Source organism: Crocodylus porosus, unplaced genomic scaffold (assembly GCF_001723895.1).
Source record: "Crocodylus porosus isolate Cpor-Errol unplaced genomic scaffold, CroPor_comp1, whole genome shotgun sequence".
Classification (NCBI taxonomy): domain Eukaryota; kingdom Metazoa; phylum Chordata; order Crocodylia; family Crocodylidae; genus Crocodylus; species Crocodylus porosus.
Window position 1 is genome coordinate 129,469 of NW_017728926.1, and position 19,305 is coordinate 148,773.

Below are 19,305 nucleotides of genomic sequence, written 5' to 3' on the forward strand. Positions count from 1 at the left end.
AAAAAAAAAGGTGAACTCCATGGTAAAGCTGTGACTAGAGCTCACTTTTAGTCCTGGTCCTCTGCTAGATCCCATTTCACTACACAAGTTACTGTTTCCAAGTGTCACCACGTCGTTACTGGTATACCAGTAACATGCAATCTGGCAATATTAGCACTCCAGACTACCACTTTTGTCAGACATTTAATATTGTTAAAAGTAAGTATTGCCGAGTAAGCTATGTTTTGAATGCCCTTATCTTTATAAACACAGTGGCTGCTGCTGATACATTGGTCTGACCTGAAAATAAATATGCCCCAGCTAGCTAACCCCACTGAGGAGTCCTTTAAGGAAAAAATAAGACACAAAAGACTTACCAATGATAATTATGATGATGATAAGAACAGTAACAATCAGTATTGCCCACATCTGTGTAAAGAGACATCACAGCATTACCCATGGATCAGCTCTAATAAAGCTTTTAAGTTACTACTGAAGCAGCAATACAAACATAGTCTTGCAACATATGCCACTAAAGCAGCAAAAAGAGGTACACTTCAGTCTTGCTTCAGGCAACATTAGACAAGTTAGGTTTAAGTTCAGAACATAAAAGGCCCGTTTTACTGTAGTTGTTCACACTACAGCACAAAGCCCATCTGAGTTATGTAACATGCAAGCTGAAGTGCTCAAAACGAAGCCTTCTTTACTAAGACCCAGCAACTGTCTTACAACTGTCCTTTACCACTGACTATCCAGAAGCTACTAAGTGTTCCTAGCTCTTCCTATAATTGAAAATGGTCAAAAACTTAAAGCAACTGCAGCGTCCTCTACAACATAGTCTTCTGCATGTTGCTACTCAACCTGCATCAGTGGACTTCTTCTGAATCTTAGATTACTGGAATCATTTATCCAAAACAGCAATGTAGCTAAAAAAAAAAAATATATCTTATGTAAAGCCAGGCTTTAGCTAGTACACAGGAAATCAGAGGCTTTCATGTGGTTCCAGAGTACTCTTTTTAAAAATCAAGGCATTTCTGCGTGCAGTTTTGCCACTGTGTAGCACACAGGTTCTTTTAGCTCAAGAGAGTAGTTAATTGGTATTGAAAACACTCAAGCCTGATGGTTACCTTGCAGTTCTTCCACCAATACTTTCTTTTCAGCTTGGCAGCACTTGTTTCAAACTGGGAAGCTCCTGCTTGCAGGGCATCGGCACGGTCATCCAACTCAGACAGCTTCTGATCTCGCTCCAACACCTTGTCTACATTCACCCTCATGATGTCAACCACCTGCAAGTCAAAGGCAGTGTTAACGATTCATAAACCAAATCAGTTCCCCTCCACTGGATTTTTTAAGAAAAGAAAAAAAAAAAGCCCAAACAAACTTGAAAGATACCACTGTCATAAACCAAGTAGAAGCTACCACCTTTTAAAGGAGTTCTTACTTTAGTAAGAACATCTGTAAGTCGTTCATTTACTTGTGAACTGATGCTGCCTAGGATTGCACCATCAGAAGCTGTGGGTTGAGATCCCCAAGAAGTACAAGTAAGCCATTAAGACTGTTGTGGCAAGGTGATATCAGCACAGCTTAAGAGCAAAGATATGAAAAGCCTACTGTTTAGACCATACATTTATCCTCCCCTCCTCATTTAGCATACAAGCCCACTGAACTTTTCTGGATGGCTAGAATAGCACACAGCTTGCCTAATAACTCAAGGGATTGTACTCTCCTTCAAAGGATAGGTTTTAGGTTTCCACACAAAATTGATAAAAACTACTGCATTTACTCCAATCCAAAAGGAGGTTGTTCTCCTCCCCTCTCCTTTAACATGTGGGGGGAAGCCCCTCATCTTGGATTTGAGTACAAGGCCATGACATGAACAAGTGGCTGCTGCAACTCCAACTCCAACCCCAACCCTGCCCCAGGGAGTCTTGAACAAGGCTTGGAGCTGCAGCTGCTGCCCCCACCCCTCTCTGCCTCCCATCCTCCCCCAACTTACTTTCTGGCTCTAACCTGGAACATGGAGCTCATGGTTGCTCTGGCCCCAGCCCATGTGCTTGCTCAGTAGTAACAATGGCAACAACAGTTGTGGCCTGGCTATGGGGCTGTTGCCACAACTGTTACTGTAAGGCTGGACTGAAGCAACCATGTGCTGTGCTCCCCAGGCAACACACACGGACAGAGGTAATGGGACAGGTGCAAGGAGCTAGGGATCAGGACAAGGCAGGAATTGGAGGGATGGGGTTAGATAGGCCACAGATAAACAGAAGGGGACAAAGGGCAGGTTTTAGACCACTTGATTCCTCTACTGCCTGGCCCCACAACCACTGCTTGCCTGGCAACACCACAGAGGTAGGAGTAGTGGCGGGTTAACCCAAATTTAAGATGACCCTCCAATAACTAGAGTCTATACATGGAAGATTAGAACCAATTTATAAAGTTGGTCTACACAGAATCTAGGTCAGGGTAGACAACCCCCGGCATGGGTGCCAGTGTGTGGCACATGAAGGCATTTTGCTTGGCACCCATGCCATGGGGTGGATGGTGGGGAAGGGCCCAGGGCTGCCCTGTTACAACAACTTACAAGTCAAAGTTGGGAGTGTTTTTGGCACTCTGCCCAAAAAAGCTGCTAACCCTTGAACTCTAGTGTGTGTGGGGGGGGTAGTAATCTTAAATTCAGATTCATCTTGGAGTCAGGTAATTACAATAACTACAAGTTTCAATGTCTTTTCAGCTCCTGAAAGGGGAGGCTCATTCTCTCCCAGAAGCCAAGCTCACCAGCGCCTTTTTATGTCCAAGTCTCACAGAGTTAGTGCACAGGGCAAGTGAACCAAGGGTCACTTACTAATATAGGAACAAGTTGCTTGCAACAAATGAAGAAACAGTACATGAGACTAAGGGCAAGAACAAACATGAAGAGATGCTGTCCCTTCATTAACAAACCCAGGCAGACAAAATTTAAATTTTGACCACATTACATTCTAGCTGCATCTCCCTCCACACACCCCCTCCCCTGGGGTCTCCTGAGGTCAGTAAGCCAGGAGAGGTGCAGGTGAAGACTGTACCTCATCTACTTGGTGCTGTGTTTGCTGAAGACGACGATTACTGCCAGAGGCAGCGTTTGAGCTTCCAGTGCCACTTGCTGACCTGCAGAGAGAGTTGTAGTTATTTTATACTGCATCCCTAACTGGGACACAAGACTTCCAGACAGATTCTATATGCAAGTCACAGAAAATGGCTCAGCAACCAGTCCCCATTCTCAGTAGGATGAAGAGAGAGAAATGCAGTCATTGCCACAGTCCTTCAATGGGGTTCTTGCAACTGCCAACAAGAATAAAGCCCCATTCAAATGCTCTAAAGCAAGGATTGAGGGTAGCCTTCCTGCCACTTTCAAGCATGCCAAAAATAAAGAACGAGAAAGCAGCAGGGTGAGGCACACCTGAGCTTCCTTGCTTCAGCTCCAGTTCTGGAGTGCAAGAAATAGAAGCCAATGGCCAGGGTTTACTTACTGGCAAGAGCCTCAATAGCAGCCTAGAGGCAGTACAGACACTCCCTCAGAGCAGGATCTCTCTGAAGTTTGTAGTCTTTAAGCAGCAAAGTGAAGTTAGCTACCAGCAGAGTTCCCAAGTCTTTATTTACCACCAGTGCGTGGCTGTAGAATCGGTAGAGGGCAAGCAGAGGCAGACTAATACAACAGCCAAGAAGGAAATGAGATAAGCAATAGCTCACATTGCGATCAAATGCCAAGAACTACAACCCATTAATATTTTTCCTCCCTTTTGAAATAAAGGCACATTAATTCAGGCACATTTTATTATTTGAACTTGGAAGTTCAATAGCTGTCAACAGATATTTAGATCAATTTGTGGAAAACCAGATGGTTTTGAGTAATTATGTCCAAGCAGCATCTCCTACTAATTAATAATTTTCTTAGGTCACTAGGAAAGAAAGGCAATTCAGTGTTCAGTGCTAGATACTTCAGAAGACAAAAAGCTTCGTAAACAGTTACAGAGCTTCCCTGAGCCCAGTTTTTCCCCTGAACCTCAGGTAGCAAGTGATTGTCTTATTTCCTTCTACAACTTCAGAACTTCCAAGTGAATAAGAGTATAAAAACACAGCAGGTGTTTCCTTTCTCTCTCACATCCCTCCTAAGTTAGGGGAAGAGCTTCATTCTCAGCATGTCAGTTTACTCATCTGCTCAGCTTTTATTCCTGTTATGAACACCAGATGCCTATACTCCAGTGCAGAGGCTGCTCTGACATTCTGCAGTTACAATACAGCAAACTCCATTACTGGAACCTGGAGTGCCAATTACCACGCTCCCACAGCCAGCTTCTGTCTGGTATATCAGCATCCCTGCACTTCAAAATGGTGGTTAGGGCACTTTATCTACAAACACACCCCATTGCCATTTTGAAGCACAGGGATGCTGATACACCAGACCCTCCAGGTACTTTAATTACAGCCCCTTTAATTAAACTCCCCCCACCCCTGGAGCAGGTGTAGAGTGCACTGTGTTTAGCATTCTGGTTTACTCTGTTCCAGATCCAAGCATACTATTACATTCCCCTTAGCCAATATCAACAGGTAGTCAGCACTCAAGCAATTAACTTTTTCTAGGAATCTTGAAAGCAGTATCTGCGGTTAGAGGTGACTGAACTATCCCTGACTTAGAAATGAATTCCCACTGGGCTGTACGTGAAAGGAAAGGGGAAGGCTCAGGCCCCTTGTCAATTTGCAAGGGTGGCTATGCCGACCCCTAGGGGAATCCTCCCAGAGAGTTGCAGCCCAGCACTGACAGGACTGGTGCTACCTTTTTGAGTACGGAAGGTCAGCCCCAGCGCCTTAGGTCTTTCACGGAAGCTGGACGGCTCTTAAACAGAAAGGAGGCCGCCGTGGACCCCGCAGAGCTCGGGAGGCTTACACGCAAGGAGCCGTCGCGGCCGAGGCCCACGCTCGCCGCCCCCAGCTCCGGGCCCGGCGCCTTGGGACCAGCCTGGCTCGAGGAGCCTCTTGCGGGCGGGGGTCACGGGAAGGGACGAGCGGCTCCGCGACCAGCCCAGAGCTCGGTCGCGGGGACGCTGCTCTCCGCCCCTGCCAGGCCCCAAGAAGCGCGACAGGCAGGGCCTAGGGCCACCCCCCAAGCCCGCCCGGAGGAAGCCCAAGGACAGCGCCAGCTCCCGGCCCAGGACACGCGGCGACCAAGCCGGGTCCCCACGGCCCCTGCCCCGCCCTGGACTCACATGCTGGCGGTCTGGCGGGCGGCCTCCTGCGCACCTCACAGGCTCCCCGGGGAGCAGCACCAAGCCGGAAGTAGCGCGCAGGCTGGACAACTGCAGGATATGACGCCGGGGAAGAGCCTCTTCAGCCCCCGCCACGGCCTGTGGGAGGGGCCTGGCCTGGGCCGCTGGGCCGCTGGGCTGGAGTGGGACCAGCACGGCCGAGCCCACAGTCAGGCCGGCGCCGCCTGCGCTGCCCGGGGCCGACCCGAGCCTGCCGTGCCGCCGCGCGGGCCATGTCCGTGTTGGCAGCCGCCCCGTCGTCACCCATGCTGCAGAGCGGGCGGCCCGGCCGGCGTGGCACGGAGCGGGGGCCAGAACCCGGCAACTGACGTGCTCGTCCTGGCTGAAGGGCCTGGGCTCCAGCGCGCCCGTAGCGGCTGGACCTGGCTCCGGAGGAGACTCGCACCCCCATCCGGCACACCCCTCCTGGCCGCCGAGGGTCAGTGCTGGGCGCAGCCGTCCCCCAGGCTGCAGGCAGCCCCTTTAGTGTCCTGGGCCCCACGTAGATGTTAGTGGGGTGAAAGGTTCAATAGTGCCTCGGGCCTGTAGGGAGCCTGCACCCCCTCCCCCTACCTAGCTGAGGGCTTGTCCTGTCAGTAATGGCTGGCGAGACACTGCCGTATTAGTCTGAAGTCAGGTAGAAGGCAAGATAGTGATTATGGTGCCAGCTTGGGGACAGAGGGGGGGCACTTCGCAAGTAGCAGTGAACTCCAGCACACTTTGTGTTACTGTGTGGGCCTAGCTGACAGGCAGCCTCTGCACTAGCACCCTCGTGCCTCAGCCAGCCCTGGTCACCGTCTACATGCGTGTTTTGGCATCTGCAACTACTCCACTGTAGGATAGTATTTGTCTCGGACAGTACCATCCTACAGCAGAGTTAATTAGTTTACTGCCTCCTAATAGAGGAGCACAGGTAGATGGTGATGCTTTACTGCAGAACTAATTAGCTCTGTGGTGAAGTGCACATGTAGAAGCACCAAGGGGTCATCCAATCTGGTCTTGCAGCTGTCTACATTTAAGTGTAGGGAAACCTAAAATCACAGTGTCTTGGCCTGAGACAACAATCTACCTTGGCAGTTTTAGTTGTCTGGGATCTCTGCACAGTCTGTGAGGACACAGAGGTGTAATCTGGTTTGACCAGATATACATGTGACTCAGGACCAGCACACCTTTTGGGTTATTTATGCTATAAAAGCAAAAAAGGATTATTTCCATTACTGAGATCTGATGTAATGTAATTTCCCAATATTTCCAATAGGAGAGGTATTGACTTCTGTTTGCAGAAAGTTAAAAATGGCTAAATGAAATATATATTTTATTATTATATATTTCCATTACAATAGATTCTAAAGGCCTTAATCAGGACTGGAGCCATCTAAGTGCTGGTCAAATATTTCTTGATACTTTCTTAAGCTCCTCCTGTTCCATTTTATTCTGTTAACATCATTCATACATCTATAATCTTCCTGGATGTAGGGTTCAGTTGCTCCTTCCTGCAGGGAAGTGTCATTAATATTGTGCAATAGAAACATGAGCACTTGTACCCTGGTTTGCATTGGAAAGTGCACACTGTGAGTAGCAAATCTCAGTCTGGAGAGACAGTGACTGTCATGCCTGGAAACAGTAGGCCAAATTCATCCCTGAAGGCATGGATCAAACCCATCAACATTTGATCAGTTTTCAGTTGTTTTCCTTAGAAATTATTCTGCCATCTCATACAGCATCATGATCTCTAGTATCTGACAGAAACTAGTCTCTGAGCCTGGCTCAGAACTTATCTCCCCTGACTGTTGGCTTCAGGGGAGTTACAGCAGGGATGAATTTGCCCCCACATATTTTAAATACAGTGAGGTTTCTAGGGGTTGTAGCCATGTTGCTAAATGTTGCCATGAGACACATACAGAAAGGGAGACCAGCGTCCAGGACGGCGAAACCCATTTCCTTTCTGCTGTAAAAGCTGATTTAACAGTCAAAAGACAAACTTTTACCCCATAGCAAAGGGAACAAAAAAATGGAGGAAGGAGCCTTATCCAGCCTGTCCTACTACTGCCTAACTAGGAAGTGAGGTGTGAGGACCATGCATTCTCCCTGAATCTTTTATGGCAGTGCCCAACACCAGGCTGAGCATCTTTGGGCTGACCTGAGATCTTAAAACAAAGATGTGGCAGGCAGTGCACTTCTGAGTAATTACCTGGAACTCTTGGGGGGCATCAGAAGCCAGAAGTTGAAAGCCCAATGAGTTTAATAGTTAAGAAGTGTCCTGAAATGTGCTGGTCTACATACCGGATGGAGGGTACACATTACAATCCAGAAGAAAGACAGATCAAGAGATTTTAAGGATAACATTCTCTCAGATGTGAGTGCTTGGACCCACTCAGTCCAGTCAAACCTGCATATCCACTACATAGCAGGATTTGGGTTTATGATAGTTTTAAAAAAATCAAAAAAGACAGCTGCATTTGAAATCCAGCCAGTCAAGAACCTGAGTGATGTTTGCAAATAGGTCATGGAACAGACTTGCTTTTTAAAAGGCTAACTATAATTACTCAAGGAAGATGCAGCTCCTTCTTGGTTAAAATGGAAGGTTAAAAAACACACACTTAGTATGGGGAAATTTTCTTTGTTTTTAATTTACAGCAGAAAGAATATAAAGCATTCAGAAAACATTTTCCATATTTTAAGGGCAATTCAAAACATTTTGCATGGTTCCAGCAGCTGAGTTCTTCAACAGATCCATTGATTCAGTGATGCTTTACATGCACAGTTACAAAAATAAAACTTACAAAAGAGAGACATCTATACTAGTTTTACATGCAAGTTTTGGGGACTCCCCATCGGGCGCCAACTACTGTGTGGAACTGCTGTAAGCGTGCAACCATAGAGGGGGTTCATGTTATATTCTGTATTTCTTTCACACAGTATTACTGTTTTCAGATGTGTTACATGAAGGAGCAATTCCACTTGCAGGAGACAGAAGATCCTGCTCCTGGCACTTGGGAATCCTGGTTTTCCCAAAAAGCTGCACTATCTTCTATTAAAATATGAGTTCCACAATCAAGAAAAGGGTGAATAGAATCACTTCACTTCAGTGGGACAGTGTATTTAACTCACCAGTGGTCACTGATACACTGAAGACTTGTGACCTGACATGGCAAAGCACTTAAGGATATACTTAACTTTAAGCATGTGAATACTCCTATGGAAGCTAACAGAATTGCTTACATGCTTGATATTAAGCATGTACTTATGTGTTTGGCTGAAGCAGGGCCTTTGTCAGTAGATACATCACAAGGCCCATGGATTTGGAAGAGCAACTTGAAATAGCTCTGTATATTACTGACTCTGTGGGCATGTCTACATGTGCAGTTAATGCTATTTGGCTTTACTGTGCAGTAAATTTACTACGCAGTAAACTAATTTACTTCACAGTAAGCGGTGACACTTAGATTAGTAGACACAGTAGATTAGCCTATTGCGCATTAAAGCATCTCGTGTAGACACGGCTTCTCAGTACAAACGCAAGGGGTTAAATACTGCCACTGAGGTCATTACTCTTTCTTGTTAGGAAAAGATCAATTATATGTGCCATAATACTGGTAAATGGGACAAACATATTCAAAGTGTCAGAATTCTTCCAGTATTAATACAGAGCATTCCACAAGGAGTTTCTTTTTTTCATTTCCTATTCCCATTTTTTGTGTGTGGAATACATAATGTGTATTCCAATTCAATAAAATAAATTGAAGTTAAAAGGCTGCCACAGCCACAATGTGGGAGCCAGACAATTTCTCTTATTGAATCAGATCATAAAGCAGCAGTTCACAAATGTACAGAGTGTTCTGATCATGAGCTATAGCACATACACTGTAATTCAATGCTGGCAGTGAAAAGAAGTAATTAAAAACAGGTACAATTATAGAAAAGGCACCAAGAGCACTGACCCCAGTTTTTTTGCCACAACCTTTGTCTTTTCTTTTAAAGACACCAGTTTAAAAGCTTATAATCTGTGATATTTTTAGGCTTCACAACAAGCCTTGCAATTAAAGATTTCAGTTGGTGGCCTGGATCAAGTAAGAACAACTATTCTAAAACTAACTATCTAAAATGTATACCAATCATTTGGAAATTTTAAACTGGCACGAGCAAAATAAACACACAGGAGCAGTTTCTGATGTTAGCTACACCTGTGTAAACCCAGAGTAACTGTGCCAATTTCAGGGGTATTACTCCTGATACGTCCCAGTGCAATTAAGATCAGAATCTTGCCCATCCTGTTCAAACGTTACGACAGTTTTACATTAGTATTTCACTTTTTAAAATATCTGATTTCTTTGGCTCCTCACTATGTGGAAATAGCAATATACCATGACACCCCTACAAGATCAGTTTGCATCTTTTAAGTTTTTACTTATTTTTATTTTTTTTTATTTTTGTGCAATTTTTATTACATTTTCTGACTTCCAGCAGGAGATATGAAAATGTGAAACATATTTTCTACTTTCATACTATTTCTTTTTTTTTTTCAGTTTATGTTCATTCTAAGTGTTCTTTATTGGAGTGAGTGTATGGTGTTAAGCTAGATACGATTTTGTATTCTTATGATTATCTGCTTTGCAAAAGTAACTTAATTTTTTTAAGCAATATTAGCATTCACATTACTTGGCACCATTGGCAAAAGAAATACAGAAAGAAAGAAAAATAAAATAAAATAAAATAAAATAAACTCCTGGTAGCCAAAATCAAATGTAAACATATCCTTTTTTTAGTAATGTTACTCTGCCTTTTTTCCTAAGTCTAAATACAGTAGCTCTTTTTTGCCATTTAGTCATGCTTTAGCAAAATGTTCTTCTAAAGAACATTTAAAATAAAGTTTCTTATAGTGAAATAAAGTTTTTGTTTCATTTTACAGACCATAGCCACTAATGCTTTGCTTTTTTCATTTCTTTTTTCTTGAATTCATGCACATATCTCTTTGTTTTAATATATACAATATGTACAAACAATACATCCACACTCTTCTCGCTCATTCAGACAAAACTATACAAATAATAATTTTATCTTGCCAAGTTATTGACCCTTTGTGAATAAAATATTTAGTAATTAATCAATATATTCCCTTTCAAATATTATTTCTCATTTTCCATTTCTACCTTCTATATATACAGAAACTGCCCAGGTTTTGATGAAATAGCCAAAATAAGAAATTTACTGGCCAGAATGCAGCACCACTCTGATCTTTAGGTGGTAAAAATGTCCAGGCAACATATGTATGTGACTCTGTAGAACAAGAAATTTAAAGGTTACTTTAAAAAAATCCCAAAAAGAACATACTACATGCTTTACAAATTATTTTAAGAAAATAATTAAAATATCACATGAGAGTAAGGCTAGAAAATAAAGTGCTGAATATGAGAAAAAGTACATGACAACTGATATACTTGCAGGTTCTAGAAAAATACCAAAAAGAAACTGTAAAACTTGATCGAGCTGCTCTCTTTGTTTCCCATGCATTACCCGTTTACCTTGGAAGCCAACCCCCTCTGTAAATTCCCCAGGGATGTATTAAAAACCTGCAGATTTAAAAAGTTGCATTAAGTGTGCTGTAGAGAGATTCAAACAAAAACAAAGGACAGAAGTACGAACAAAATGAGAATGCATGGACCCAATAAAGATTTACTGATCTAAGCCCCTCCACTGAGAATCCCAAAGCTTCAGGTTCTTGGAGATGCCTGACAGGTGCAGGAATAGCATTCTTGTGTTGCTTGTGCATTCCCAACTTTTCTTAACAATATTTTTGGTATAATATTTGTACAGTTCCACACATTGTTTTAATACAGCCCTATGTGAAAAGGATAATTAATCGCTTCTTCTTTCTGAGAGAATGAAGCAACTCACAAATTCCTCCTGGTGTCTTTTATCTCATGATCCAACAGAAGATTGAGTTCCAAGATGTCTTGCTGAACAAATTAAAAGTTGTCCATGAAAGTGCAAATGCAATGACCAAAACATTACTGTTAAAATCCTGCAGCTGATCCTTCCAGACCTGCAGTAGGGTGTTTTTTGTTGTTGCTGTTATATGTCTCTGCTAAAAACAGAAAATGAAAACAGTCTGAAAAGCAATGTCACATTGCTACGGGATGCTGCTGCGTCTCTTCAAGTTCCTTGGCCTTTTTCAATTCTTTCACTCTGAAAAAATAAGAAGGGACAATGTAACACTTCTATCTCTAAACTCTTCCAAAGGAGAAAGTGAAGGGGCTTCTTTACTAAAACCTGCAGTATGAAATAGTAACCCCCCCCCCAGAGAGTAGAAAAAGAGAAGCTCCTGCTACAACAAACAGTTGGGACAGAGGGAGGCTGAAGACTGAGAGAAAATACATTCATAAAGAAGAATTTACCTTTCACAATCACTTTCTGAGCCACTGTTTACCTCCTAAGTTCATTCTGGCATAGACTTTATAATAGTTACATGCCTTTTTTACTGCTTTGGCACTCCCTATGGATCAGATCCCTTGGGTAAAGTGCCCTTTTATTAACATATACAGTACCTTACAAATCAGCAGAATCTTTATATGCCTCTGTGCATGGCAGTTAAATTAGAACCACCCAAGTTTAGGGAATACGCTTCCTCTTCATATTGTCTCAGCTTCACTGCCAGCCCTTGCATTTTCTGATTGTAGGATGACTGGCATTGGGGTGACCACCAGTCCCTAATAGGGTGGGACAGTCCTGAAATGTGAACATCAACTCCTGGTCCCAGGTTGAATGACCCCAAGACAGTATCTGTCCTGGATTCCCAGTATTGTACAGGGATCTGGGTTCTCTGTTCGTTACGGAAAAAGACAGGAAACAGTGACTTTCCCCCTGCAGGACAGCAGCTCCCTGCAGGTAAGTCTGTGGGTGAGGGAGCATGGAAGGGGGCAGACTGAGGCCCCTATGGTGAGGGAGGGAGCAGGACAGAGGCTGGGGGAGCTGTCCAGCCAGGGTGGTGCATGGGGCCCAGGGCTGATGCAGGAAGGTGCATGGGGCCAAGCTGGGGGAATGGAATGAAGCCATGGGTGGCTCCCCTGGGGGCACCAGGGCTGCTGGCTCCCCAGTGCTGCACACATTCCCAGAGAGGGAGGACTGGGGAGACACGTGCCTCCCCAGAGTTGTGCATGGGGTGGATGAGGGCTGCCCACTGTCAGCTCAGGGCTCCCCACCCTGCCACCCTTCCCTCGAAGCCACCGCAGTAGTGCTGTGGAGTAGTGCTCCCCACTGCTGCCAGGTGGGCAGAGGGCACCTTGCCATGGCAGTACGGCTGGTGCAGGGCTCCTGGGGGAAGGGCAGCAGGGTGGGGAACCCCACGGTAGCCTGCATCCTCCCCTGCCCCCCCATGGGCTCCACTTGGCTCTGTTCCAGCCGTGCCACCAGGGGTGGGGGCAGGAGGTGGACATGTGTCCTGCCTTTCCATTTTGAAAAGGTGGTTGCCCTTGCTGGCACAGTCAGGGCCACTGCCTGTTCACAGAGACTAACCTGATGTGCCAGAGGGCTGCTCCTGATACTCAGCACTTGGCATAGGACACCTACATGCTGGTTGTGACCAATGCAGACAGTAAATTGTTTACTTGCAGAGTTCTGGTGCACCTGTTTTTGGGAGTGCTAGGTTCTTATTCACAAAGCTCTAGCATGTTGCTTCCATAATGCTGTGCAGTAAAAAAAATCATTTGAAACCAAGCACTGAATGCCTCTATGTCATGCCCAGAAGACAGCAACCTGCCTCCTGGTGCTAATGGGCACTTGCTGTTTGTTGCTTATGATACTTTTCATTACAGAGAATGGGAAAAATAAACAAATGTAGATGCCCAGCTCTGACTGGAGTAGGACGCAGGACTTAGTCAAGCTGCTAACAGAAAAACAAGACTCAGAGGAGTTGGTTCTTAGTTCTCCAAGGGGCAGGCATGTGTTTCTGTCACAGCGTGTTGTCTCCACTATATAGTACCTTTCAATCTAATTCCTCTTGGCCAACTAACAAAGAGGGAGCTGCACAGCTGTTCTGCAGAAGTGAGCTTGTTCATTGCTTATGAGTCATGAGTACAGCAGAAAAGTGTGATCTGGCATTTCTACACATGGGCATTTGTATACTTCTATTCTTTTAGTTTGATGCACATAACTAGGAAACCCCATTTTACTCTTTCAGGCTATTTGTGGACTCATTTTCATGAGCCACTGTGACAGAGTAACTCACTCGGAAAAACAAACAAAAAAATGGCATGTTACACATAGAGATCAGAAATGTCCTGTTGGAATAAGCTACAATATACAGGTATGTATTTATGTGAAAAAGCCACCTAACTCTGCATGTTCTAGTTCTGCTGTTGAGTAGTGTTCCTACCAAAACAGTGTAATATGACCCAAATTAGCAAGAATATACAGCAAGTTGGTGCCTTAAAAGCACTGAGTTAGAGACAACACAAGACAGCAAATTCAGAGATGCTGTGCATCATCTGCCCTTCTGGGTGGAAGAAGGGCTACAAAGGAATCTAACAGAGCATTTGTTTCATGTAAATTAGGTGCTGTGGGGGCTGGATGATAAGAGTGTAAGAAGCACAGCAATTTAGAACAGTATGTAAGTTAAAGGAGGATTCCACCAGACCCCCTTCTTTTGGTCTCTATACCAGCTTGGCCTTTACCTCTTAACATCAGTGTGTAATGGACACAGATTTACACATCACTTCCAAATTTGGTCCAGTAAATAGAAGTTTCAGCTAATCTGATCTGGATTAAATCAAGAGAGACTTGGACACCTTAACCATGACTTGAGGGATCAAAATCTATACTGTATATCCTCAAAGCCCCTACTCTTTCCTGGAGGCATCCACATTCCCCTGGCACCTTGTCCACTAGTAACTCTTCCCCCCACCCCACACTTATATTTCTCCTGCTGGGAAGGCATAGAACCACCTAAGCAATGCTGCATAACCCCAGGCTGCTTGGCACCCCATAAAGATGAACAAACTTGCTGCTTCCCCCACCTATCTCCCCTGCCCGCCCCAACCTTGTGGGTGGTCTCAGTGCATGCTCAGTCCCAAAACAAATGCAGCAGGTTGGGGAGGAGGTTGGTCAGAGAAAATGGGGTTCCAGGGTCTGCTCCTGTTAGTGTTTAATCTTTTCTGAAGTGGAGCAGACTCAACAAAGAGAAGCTGAGAGCTTCCTACCCCTTCCCATGAGGGCTGACAGACCAGCAACCACAGTGCTCTCAAGGGGTGGGAGGTGAGGTCAAGTCCTTGGGCTGGTAAATTCCACTAGGGGAAAGGATACTTAAGCTGGAGGTAGTGTGATGTTGATCCTAAGTCCCTGCAGGGAGTCTAACCCTGAGGATGGAATCCCAGCAGCAAGGAGGTTAACAGATGGAGCAGGCCCCCCGCAGTGCTTTTCTTTTTACCAGAGCATGGGCATCATTCTCCACTGTGTATCTTGTACCATGGCAGTCCCTCATTAAAGTCAACCTCTGCATCTTCCTCTGCAACTCTTTCTTGTTCAGTAACAACTATTTATTGTTTGTATTGCTGTAGTATTTAGGAGGTATAGGCAGGGACCAGGACCTCACTATAATAGGTGTTGTAAAGATGTGTGCTTTTTTGCATTTAATGCTGAGGCTAATCACAAACAGGCATCAGACACCATTCCTGATGCATAATTTGTAGTGCAACTTGCACATTTTTTCAACTGCACCTCTCACCGTAACACAGAATTTACCTGTTATTACTACAGATCTCTTATTGAGAACATGCACAATTCTTAAGCTGGTGGCTCTTTCACTGAGACATGCTGTATCCATACTTAACAGTTCAACATGCAAAGTCTACACTAATGGAGCACTTTTGCTGCAAAAATGCAAGACATGCTGTGCTGCCAACTTCAACCTATGACATGCAGTATCTGTACTTGTGCAGACCTAGTAATTCTCTCTCTTGAACTGGCATGTGCATGCTATTGTAAATTAATTACTGAGTGCTTTCAATATTTGCACTAGTACAGATTCTATTCACAAATATGCAACACCTTTCTTGGTGAAAAGAATCCTGGAGAAGTGAAAAGGTTTCTAGGCCTGTATAAACTTTGGAACTTCAGTGTTAATTGTTGCTTAAAGAACACAGCTGTATGGAATTTGCCTGAATAGAGCTTGCAGGTTGAAAAGAAAGGGCAAAATGACCCAGTTATAGGCCATTGAGACTCATTAGGGCAGTGGAGACAGGACTCTGTTTCTTTAACCTCAGCGCAAGAAAGAGGTAATGTGGTCAGCACCATGCTTCAGCCACCTTTGTTCCCTTGTAGCTCCTGGTACCCACTGGATAAGAGGCTGGGTGGGCCTCAGGGCTGCACTGGAAGTGGAAGCAATGAGTGAAAGTCTACCATTCTCCCTAGGCTCAAATCCAGTCCACAGCCAGTCAACCTATTAACTGAGCTACATGGCTTCCAAAAGAAAAAATGTACTGACAAAAGAGGCTGCAGAGTGCTCAGCTGTTTCCAAATACAAGTCAAGTGTGCTTTGCAACGCTACTCGACAGCATCTGCAAATCTGCAATGTGATGCTAATCATAACACTATTTGAATTTATTATGTTTTCCACATTTTCAGAACTAACACTCCATGTTTAACCAGGAACCATGTTTGGGGATGGACTGTAGGAACATGTATGAAGTACGTGTAAGCAGTGGCAAAATCGTGGCACAGAACCCACTGGAAATTTAACACTAAGACTGACTTGTTTCTTCTGACTTTCTTCTTGGTACTAAGGGAGTACCCTGCTGCAAGGGAAGGAAGGGTCTTGGCCAGAACAGAACTGCTGGAATGCTCCTGTCCCCTTTGCACCCTGCCAGTGTCTGTGCAGAGCTGGAATGCTTCTGGCTCTGGCCACTCTTGATGAGTTACTGGCACCCTAGTAGACTGTTTTCAACCAGTGTTTGAACAAAGCTGGTGTAGCTCGTTTCTTGCATAGCATTTGAAAACTTACCTATTTATCAGATAGCTTTGGGCTGGTTCACTCAGAGTAACAAATGTTTCTTAACAGACTGTGTTTTTGCCCAGAGGTCCACTTAGCACCCTTCCTTCTTGTCATAGGTAGGGTATGCAACCCAAATCCTTCAGAACCCGCTGTGGTAGATAGCTACACCCCAGGAATGGCAACAGCCTCTCTCTGTTGTTCAAGGGTATCAAACTTACAGGCCACATCCCCATGAGCAGGGGCATACAGTTTCCATGGGGAAAAAATCAGCAGCACAAATGCATGCCACTGCTTTTTGCCCTGGTGCTTGCTCCTGAATGTGGGGTTAGCATAGGGAAAATGCTCTACGTGGGGTAAGGGAGGCTGGGGCCTTACTTTTGTTATTCATTAGAAAGCCTTGTTTGCCTTCTTATATGCTGCCACTTTCCAGGGATGCTGCAGCAGTGAGTGCTCACATGAATGGGGACCACAACCTTGTTTATTAACAGTAGACAAAAAAAATAGTCAAGCAGAATGTGATCCCTAGGCTGAAGGCTTGGACTGATTACAACCCCTGCAGGCCAGGGGATTTATAGGAGATTGGCTGCTCACATGGCTTTCAAGATACAAGCAGGGACCGCTGCCTTCCTGAAGGGGGCCGAATCATTCTCTCCACCTTAACACCCCCTCTTTCCACACCTAGCCACCTCTCTCTCCTCTCTCCACCAACGATTTTAGGCAGGGGTTGAGGAGGTGGAGGGGAAGCTCTCTTAGCAACTTGCCTTGAACACAAAACACAGCAAATCCTATAACATAAAGTAGGAAACAGCTGCTCCCAGAGAAGCTGTTGCATCTAAGACTCAGGTCTATACCTGGCAACGGATATCAGGATGGCCTGGGGTGAGGGGAGCAGCACTGGGCCAAGATTCTTGGTGACACATAGAGTAGATCTCAGCCCCACAAACAGGCCTGCTGGTTGTGCCATACTGTGATACGGTAAACAGGGTGGCTCAGGGGAAGCTGTACTGCTGCTGCTGCTGCTGCTGCTCCTGGAAATTGTGCTTGGCAGGATGGGCTTAGAGGAGCTGCCCCCAAGAGCCTTCATCCTGCTGCACACTCAGTCCTGTGCAGTCCTCAGGGCAATGGAAAAACATGGGAAGAAAGCAAGTTTCTTTCCTTGTGTTTCTTTCTTTGTATTTCTGAGAAAAGCAGAGCCCTGCTAGCAAAGGCTCTGCTGGAGAGCCCAGAGACTGCCTGCTGACCAGTGCAAGGCCATGGTTATTTTTCAGCCGTGTCAGAAGGCAGCTGGAAGGAACCGCAAGTGTGGAGGTCACTTCTGGCTGTCTGTGTGCCATCCCTCTGAATTAACTAGGGCTCAGGTGCTTTGTGTTTGTGCTGTGAACTTGGGAATCCTGATAGGCAGGAACATGCTCACAGCTCTCCCACCACCCCTGCTGGACAGCTCTTCCGACTGTATTTTGTATTAAGACATCCAAGAAGTTGCATCATTACATGCTAAAGCAATATAGTAAACAACAGCCCTGAAAGCCAGCAGCAGCTTCTCTTTTATCTGTTCCCTTGAGTTTCAAATGAGAATTTGTAAGCAAATGGATTAGGCCTACTTAGAAAAGTCAAAGCAGGTGATGGCTTCATGGGTAAAGCATAAGGCAAAGCTGTTTCATAAAATTTACTTCATAATGCCCAGCCAGGAAAATGTTTAATGAGTCAGTGAGTTTTACAGCACACAGGTTCTGGTGATGCTGCAGGTCAGTAATATAAAAGGGCAGGGTGAATCAGAGCTAGAGAAGGTTTTCTAGTGAGTTACCTGTTGCTCTTAGAGCTGAAATGGCTTGTGGGAAATTTAGAAAATGGGAGCTCTTGCCTTTCTTCAGTTACCTCATTTGGGTTGCAAAACAAAAAAGACAGAAAGGCCCAATAAGAATGACACCCCAGAGCATGCGGTCTGCAATTGAACACATACATTTGTGCTCCAAAGACATTCAGCCCCTGCAAGATGTAAACGAAACAGAATTACTTAGGAACTTCTGCTGCAGCTACTACAATGTGATCTCTTGTCTGATCACTTAGGAGACAGATTCCCCCCTCCCCTGAAACCTTTCTCCCCATTCCAGATGTCACTACAAGGGGCAAAAAGGAACTGGGGACTTAATGTACTGGCTGCTGCACAGACCCATTTCTGGTGCACAAAAGAGGGAAGGCTGCTGCTGGGAACAGCTGGGGTCTGACAAGGGCTGCATAGCAAAAGGGGGGCTTTTGGTGGTTCATTTATGTATGAGACAAGGAAGGGTTACTTACCTGAGGCACTGACTGCCCCAAGTGGAGAGCAGTACTTAACCTGACAGTGAGGAAGGGGAGAGGGAGGCAAATTTTGAGAGGATGGTGCTATAAACAAACATATCCTTGGCATGTTATTAATAACTGTGACCTGGGGCTGTTCTGCCTCAGAAAACAGCTTCAACCCTTCACTATAAGCAGAAAGAGATCTAGCTAGTCTGACATTCCAGAAAAACTGGTCTGGCACACCCCATCTCTGGGATGCCTGCATACCTATGGCAGATGGAATTGCTGGAGGCTTGTGCATCCTTTGGTAAGCGCGTACCAAGTCAATACACCTTGCACCTGTGCTTTGACAAACTACAACCAGGAGTGGGGAGCTGGGAGTGCACAGAAAGGAACTGTTCTGTATGCATCAGGAATGGCAGCACACACTAATATCAGGTATAATCCTTCTCATATGGTAGGCCTTTTAGAGGCAAGTAACTAGTGACAGTTTCCTTATTTTTGTTCCTGCTTTAACAACACAGTCTCCCTCCACCCATAAAAATCTATCTCTTTAATAAACCTGGCCTGTTTAAACTAGCTCATTCCTGGTGAAGGACTAAGTCCTAACATCTTTTTATGTTTTAATGAGGAACCCCAGTGTAAGCTCTCAACATGGGTTTGTTTGTGCAGGCTGAGTAGGATCTGTGCTTGTGTGCTATGTCACCTGAACAACAGTATCTGAGTATTTAAGAATGAAAACTTCAGTATGTGCATGGCAGGTCATGATGTGCACATGTACAC

At 45.0% G+C, this 19,305-nt stretch overlaps 2 protein-coding genes across 3 annotated transcripts in view; both read right to left on the reverse strand.

Moving 5' to 3' along the window:
- VAMP3 (vesicle associated membrane protein 3) overlaps positions 1 to 5,324 on the reverse strand; it is an 8,452-nt gene extending 3,128 nt beyond the window's left edge. Inside the window, exons 1-4 of one of the 2 annotated variants that reach the window (XM_019541145.1) lie at positions 5,220 to 5,323; positions 3,042 to 3,123; positions 1,107 to 1,265; positions 357 to 408 (exon numbers count right to left, since the gene is read on the reverse strand). In XM_019541145.1, the coding sequence (XP_019396690.1) occupies positions 357 to 408; positions 1,107 to 1,265; positions 3,042 to 3,123; positions 5,220 to 5,221 (295 nt within the window). In that variant the 5' untranslated portion in view covers positions 5,222 to 5,323. Of the gene's footprint in view, positions 1 to 356; positions 409 to 1,106; positions 1,266 to 3,041; positions 3,124 to 5,219 lie in introns of both variants that reach the window. The other variant, XM_019541146.1, reaches the window with a different exon arrangement.
- A 2,538-nt stretch (positions 5,325 to 7,862) lies between these two features.
- The window catches only part of CAMTA1 (calmodulin binding transcription activator 1), a 1,228,941-nt gene continuing 1,217,498 nt past the window's right edge, over positions 7,863 to 19,305 (reverse strand). Inside the window, exon 23 of the mRNA XM_019541692.1 lies at positions 7,863 to 11,444. Within this exon, the coding sequence (XP_019397237.1) occupies positions 11,412 to 11,444 (33 nt within the window). The 3' untranslated portion in view covers positions 7,863 to 11,411. The remainder of the gene's footprint in view (positions 11,445 to 19,305) is intronic.